We start from the raw sequence: 6,363 nt of genomic DNA on the forward strand, positions 1-6,363 counted from the left end.
TACATGATATCAATATTGTATAAATGTTATCTCTAGGACTTGACATATTGTCATTCTGTCCAATACCACGTGTCCTAATTGTCATATGAAGCAGCACATTTAAAAAAAATGCATTCATGAACATTTAACTTAGTTGTGGGAGGATGACATTTCCTGATGCCCTTATCATTAAACATCAAATTTAAAAATGCACATTAAGTAGAGTCCACAATTAACTGAAATACAATTCTTGTATTTTCCTGTGATTCCTGATTCAGTTTTCACATTTTTAATCTCTCTTGTAATGCAATTAAAAGCCCCCCCCCCAAAAAAAAACCCACAAAAGCACAAAACATAGCAAGAAAACCTGTATGAAATGTTATTAATTGTTTTGACAGCATAAGTCTGTAAAATGTTTAACACTAAAGATACAATTCTTACAATTAAAATGTTCAGCTGTGTGCTTGTAATTGGCAATTTCCAATGGAAGAAAACACAAGGTTCTTGGAATTTCAACACAGGTGTATTTACTCGAATGAACAGGGATAAGTGTGCAAGCAAATCAAGAAACTTACACAAGGGGGAAATAAGGGAGAAAGGCAATTTCCTTATAAGGCTATCCTGCAGGAGGGAGTGGTTGCTAATTTAAAATGCTTCACAGCGCTTAGGTAAGTATATGATTCAGAAGTGTAAAGAGTCCTTTTCTTTCTTTATGGGAAGCTTGCTTAATAGATCTCAGCCTCTTCTCTTCCTAGAACTGGTAGATCCATCTTCCAGTACTTGGAGGTCTCTTTAGCTTGAGAGTTCATTAAAGTCTATACTTCTGTTCGTTTTTAAGATCACGGGATATCTGATCAGTGGATTTCCCATAAGCTGCCATCCAGGTTTAGTTCTTAATTCCTCCCAGTTGCTGAGCTCCTCTTCAATGCCATTCTTACGGACAAGGAAGCCCCTAACCTGTAACAAGGCTGTTTTGGTTTCGGTGACCAAATTTGATCCCGGAGTGGATTTGGGCATACGAAATGGGGCGCGTCGAGACACAAAGAGACTCCACAAGATCCTTTCTCGACTGGGATTCCAGGTGGACATTCACAATGACCTGTCTGCAAATGAGATCCAGCAAGTATTTAAAACAGGTAGGCCCAAGCTGTGTGATTTAATGTCTTGCATGTCTTTATGGTGCTCCATGTAAGTGATGTACCAGCTCTTGTGAAAACAGTGCTTACTACCATGTATTTATATGCATTCATCACTATATTCATTACAGTATGTAATGCAGTATATGTTTGTGCACAGCAAGTTCTGTCGGTGTGATTTATTGTGTGAGTTAACACAACACACTGAAACACATTGAAACTGCAGGGTTGAATTTCAGTACACAAATCTGCTCTCTTAAACTGTTAAATGGCAATGTATTTATTTAATTGTTATTGCCTAGAGCCATGCAATACAAATAATCAATGTATAAAATGTGTTTATCAATTAAAATGTGATAATAATGTGCTCCCAGGTGTAAAACCAACAGACCCAGGAAATATTTCGTTCCCACTGCATTTACACTCTTAAACAATGCAAAGTATCTACCCTGTCTCTTGTTTCTTTTCTGCTGTAACACTACTGTATTCTCTTCCCTTTTGGTGATGTTTATTTGTCATTGTGTTGTGTTTGACTGTGCTGTAAAACAGATTTCCCCTAGGTGACAATAAAGCTTGAACTGAATGGAAACAAGGATCATAAGAGCTTTGCAAAAAGAGCTCAGCAGAACCCACAATCATGAAGACAGGTGTTAAGAACACGTCATATACCCTTTAGGTTTCATATTGTGACCAAGCATGCAGTAACCCGACAGCTTTTGTCTGGATGTAATGTGAAGGCGTGATAAATAAATCTGCAGTTGCAGTTATATTAATGTGCACTGTCTCGGCTTTTCCCAGCAGGTATATTTCTGCATCTGTTCACATGGGCAGACAATTTGGCACCTCTGTTTAGTAAACCTGCAGACAGAATTCCCAGACCTTCAATTTAAGTCAGACAGATTTTAAAGGAAGCAGTGATAATTGACATTGTCATAAATCACATGATTTCAACTAGGTCATAGTATATTACACAAGGAGGCTGCCCCAGCTGATAGAAGCCATAAAACATTACTGCTTAAAAGAGAAAAACCTTTGGTCCCAGTTTTGATGAAACATGAAAACAGGTAAAACTCTGTTTTTGTTATGTAGAACTAAGAAAAAGAAGGATGGTATTTTTTCTGTGCTTTCTACTCAATTCCTCCATTATGTGTTCTTTGTTTAGTCTGCTTTATTAAAATGATTTTTAAAAATAAGATGTGGCACGGTGATGCGGTACTTTTGCACTGCTGCCTCACAGTGCTGGGGCCCTGGGTTCAATTCCTAGGGTGCTATCTGCATGGAGATTGTATGTTCTCCCCTGGCTTGAGTGGGCTTCCTCTGGGTGCTCTTGTTTCCTCCCACTGCCCAAGGACAGGTTGAGTGGCTTCTGGGAAAACTGGTCCCGATGTGAGTTTGTGTTTGTCTGTCCTGTGATTGTGTGGTGTCCCATCCAGGGTCCTACTTTGTGCCCATTTCTTCCTGGGACGGGCTTAGGTTCCACCACGAGCCTGTATCGGATAAAGAGGTTAGAAAATGATGGACGGATAGCTTGTAATTCTTTTATTTTGGCTACTAGCACTATCTAGTCTTCGTTCACTAAACTATACCCTTAACTAAGCCAAGAAACACATTTGCAAAGAAAACAATCACAAAAGAGCAAGAGACCAACATGGGGAATATCCAGAAGAATGCCAGTCATGCAAACCTTCCATTTCCTTTCTCCTTTTCTTCCGTTTACCTCCCCAGCAAGCACGGAGCCAGTCGACAAGTGTTTCGTGGGGGTCTTGTCTAGTCACGGAGAGGAAGGTCTAATTTTTGGGGCAGATGGGGCTGCAGTGAGGTTGGCAGATATTTTTGGATGGTTTGGAAATCCTGTCATGGCTGAGAAGACTAAGGTCTTCTTTGTGCAGGTAGGTCATGTCTGTTCTCTGTATTTTAACTTTTACAGTTTTAACTGTCCAGGCCACAGAGTTTCATTTTTTCCATAAAATAATTCCAGATGCAGATTTTTCCACATTTCTTCCCAGGAGAGGTTCTTTAAGATCTTAGGGATTGTGAAATGTGAAAGAGATCTGAGTTTATTAATCTTGTGACACTCCTTCATGATACGAAAATAAAATCTATATTAATCAGTGCCACAGAGATCATCTTGACTACTTGTTCAGGTTAGAATTAGGCTGGAAACATGCTCAATCAAACATTTAACCTAAGATACTCTTAGGTATTCTTAGATACTTCTCTTCGAAATTCTCTGACAAAACCAGTCTGCTCTGTTTTTTTTATCAAAAGCTATGCTCCAGAAATTCTTACAATGTGTCTTGGGAATGTACGAGAACCTGACTGAAAATTATCATTTCCTGTTGCAAAAAAAATTAATTGTATAAAGCCAAGCATGTGTAAACTAAACAGAAGAGCTAACATTTTTCTGCAAAAAGTCTTCTGTACAGTACTTGAATTTGAATGTTAAAGATGAAGAGTTAATGGAAAGACCTAAGTCAGGGTGAAAATAACTCTCCTCCTAGCTTATCTGTACTGGGGTATTGACTTTGCAAACAAAATGGACATGTCTTTCAACATTTTTGAGAGTGCCACACTCTCACACAGTTGTGAAGAAAGGTCTTTGCTAGTCATAGAACCATAGCATTGGCTTGTGTTTCTCTGTTTTTCGCAGGCTTGTCGTGGGACCGATCTGGATAGCGGGGTGGAACTCCAGACAGACTCGCCAGAGCTCAGCCAGGAAGAAGATAGCTTCTCTCACTGCCACGCCATCCCCATCAACTGCGCCGTCACGTTCGCTACTTCACCAGGTAAGACCCAGTCACGCTGAAAAGTCAGCCACCAAGAACAGGCTGAACGCGTTATTGAAGCTAATGTACCGGGTCACCCAGAATGAAAGATGGTGGAACAGGGAGACCGATACACCTTCTTGGCTTTAACAAAGGGAACACAAGGTAAGCAGTCTTAGCCTTCTAGACATTTTAGGACAACAAGTAATGAATCCAAAAATGTTCAAATAAAAGTGCTGGACCTTTGATTTAATAAGAGAAGCCATGGAAGAATGAGAATTCAGCTCATTTTACTGGCAAGAAAGCACGTTATAGTGGCTTTTAGAATGACTGGGAGAGTGACCGATCAACAGGGCCAGAAGTCTTAAACACGGCTGTGTTCTGTCGTTGGCAGGGTACTCGGCTTTCCTTCACCCCTTGGGCTCGGTGTTCATCCAGACCCTCTGCGACCTCCTGGAAGAGGAGGGTGGGAAGAACCTGGAGATCAACCAGCTCCTCACCCGTCTCAACTACCGTGTGGCCTATAGCTTTGAAGCCAGGGGGAGGGACCTGGGTGGGAAGAAGGTCATGCCCTGCTTTGTCACCCGACTCACCCGAGAGGTCTTCCCGTTCGCTGACAGAGCCCAGCACCCACAGTAAGACCTGTCCCCAGCCTCCCCGCTCACAGTCTCGCTTGACGAAGCCCCGTTCCCATCCAGCTCCTGCAACTGGTCCGTGGTGAAGCTGCTGAGGGCTAATGTAGTTGGTGCAGTCTGACCGAGGACTGGGCTGTGTCACAAATGTCAGATGTTGCCCAACACCCTGGACTCCTGACTCTATGCCCTTGTCCCGTATGCTTTAAAGTCACACACTTCTAGTGAGGCATTTGAGTTTCCACATCCTGTGAATGGGGCTAAAAAAACTGGGCACTGCTTGTCTAGTTTGTGGCACTGGAGGGTATACAGATATGGTGCTCCCCAAATGTCCTGGTTTTTGGTCCCTAAATTATATTTTTTTATTTTTAGTAGGTATACTGTATATGTTTCATGTTAAAATAAGATCTCTACAATGATTATTTCCTTTGCTTTATGAAGTGTCTTCTTGAATTATTCCTGTTTCAGAACACTGCTAGCTCTCTAATTTAATCTTGTAACTAGTGGTGAAAGTCATTCATATTGTACTTATATAGAGCCCTGAAGTATGGAACTGAACAGGATTGACAGCAGGATACCTGCTATGTGATGCCATGCAATGCACACGGTGGAACAGATATCAACACAGCAGCATCTGGTTGTGGGGTCTTGCTTACTAGGATTGTTCTCATGATTCTTAATTTATTTGGCTAATGCATTTATCCAAAACAACTCGCTACTGTTACAATGACCAGTTTCTTTATATGCAGATTTTTGGTTCACACGTGAATTTGAGCCCACAGCCCTCTACACATTTAGCCACCTAGTTACTGAGCATAAGTAACTGAGCTTTTGTTTCTTTGAATGACATTTAGGGAATTATAAGTTACAGGTGCAATTAAAAGAACAGCTAAGTGGTTGTTTTGCATCATGTTCCATTTTATAGTTAAAAAAATAGTCCAACTTCTCAGTATTTGATTAAAGTTTAGCCATTGAAAATAGGTTTTAAATAAATACAGTTTAATTTTGCATTGCAAGACAATAATATACATTAAATGTTTTGAAATTGATTCAAAAAGGAAAGTTAAATTGTGCCACAAATGTGACAATGCAACTCCTTTGATTGTTATATTTCTGCTTTGATTGATCAGCCCTCTCTGCATGCCTGAGGAATATTAATTTACAGACCTTTAATTGAGAAAATAATTTAATTCTTCAGAATATATTGCAGTACTATATGCCATCTAACAATATAATAATTATTTAAAATGTATGGATTTAATTTAGAAAACAATACTTTGATTTAAATTGCACACTTTGTTGTGCTGCAGGCTTCTTCACCAAGTTATTATTGTAAATTTGTTCTTAAGATATTAACCTGGTTAAATGAATTAAATTAAAAAGAACAACTTCACCTCCTTCTGCATATATTCTTTGTACTGTAAATTTATCTTTTTGAAACTTCTCACCTACTCCATTATTTGTCCCTACCAAGAGAATGGACTTTCTGTATTGTCACATACTAGACAGTTTAACACGTTTTCTCAAGAAATGCATCAACCATAGATAGACAAATGCGTCTGTCATCACCTCTGTCGGATTTGCCCTCCAGCACCCATCAGGTGTTACTCATTTAGAAGGATCTGGCTGTTCAGGTAGAACACCTGGCCTCACAAAAACTGAGGTTACTAACATCTTGAGATAAATAGAGAAAGGGAAACCCGGACACGGTTGTTTAATCTTTATTGAAATGACCCGGACACCAAACTTGTGACACCTGAATGAATTACGTTACGTTTACTGTGTACTAAAAAAGAAAATACTGGAAGTAAAAATATGCGTGCCAAGTTTGTGTTCACGTTAAACAAAAGA

General features: G+C 39.8%; 1 protein-coding gene across 2 annotated transcripts; it reads left to right on the forward strand.

Moving 5' to 3' along the window:
* The first annotated feature begins 374 nt into the window (after nucleotides 1–374).
* LOC102693931 (caspase-7-like) lies at nucleotides 375–5,927 on the forward strand. 2 transcript variants are annotated; one of them, XM_006625493.3, is made up of 5 exons: nucleotides 375–1,115; nucleotides 2,841–3,004; nucleotides 3,766–3,901; nucleotides 4,275–4,515; nucleotides 5,049–5,927. In XM_006625493.3, exons 1-5 carry the CDS (start codon nucleotides 905–907, stop codon nucleotides 5,077–5,079), a joined length of 783 nt encoding a protein of 260 aa, XP_006625556.3. In that variant the 5' UTR covers nucleotides 375–904; the 3' UTR covers nucleotides 5,080–5,927. The 2 variants fall into 2 exon arrangements, with proteins under 2 accessions (XP_006625556.3, XP_069038815.1); XM_069182714.1 differs by lacking the exon at nucleotides 5,049–5,927 and having other exon boundaries at nucleotides 381–1,115; nucleotides 4,275–4,938.
* Nucleotides 5,928–6,363: the final 436 nt, after the last annotated feature.

Source organism: Lepisosteus oculatus, chromosome 2 (assembly GCF_040954835.1).
Source record: "Lepisosteus oculatus isolate fLepOcu1 chromosome 2, fLepOcu1.hap2, whole genome shotgun sequence".
Lineage (NCBI taxonomy): Eukaryota > Metazoa > Chordata > Actinopteri > Semionotiformes > Lepisosteidae > Lepisosteus > Lepisosteus oculatus.

Excerpts from the sequence above, each read along its gene's own strand:
- LOC102693931 (XM_006625493.3), top strand. The coding sequence starts at position 905 with ATGCCATTCTTACGGACAAGGAAGCCCCTAACCTGTAACAAGGCTGTT. Across the intron at positions 1,116-2,840 it reads CCAGCAAGTATTTAAAACAG|CAAGCACGGAGCCAGTCGAC; the intron begins GTAGGCCCAAGC and ends TTACCTCCCCAG. Across the intron at positions 3,005-3,765 it reads CTAAGGTCTTCTTTGTGCAG|GCTTGTCGTGGGACCGATCT; the intron begins GTAGGTCATGTC and ends TGTTTTTCGCAG.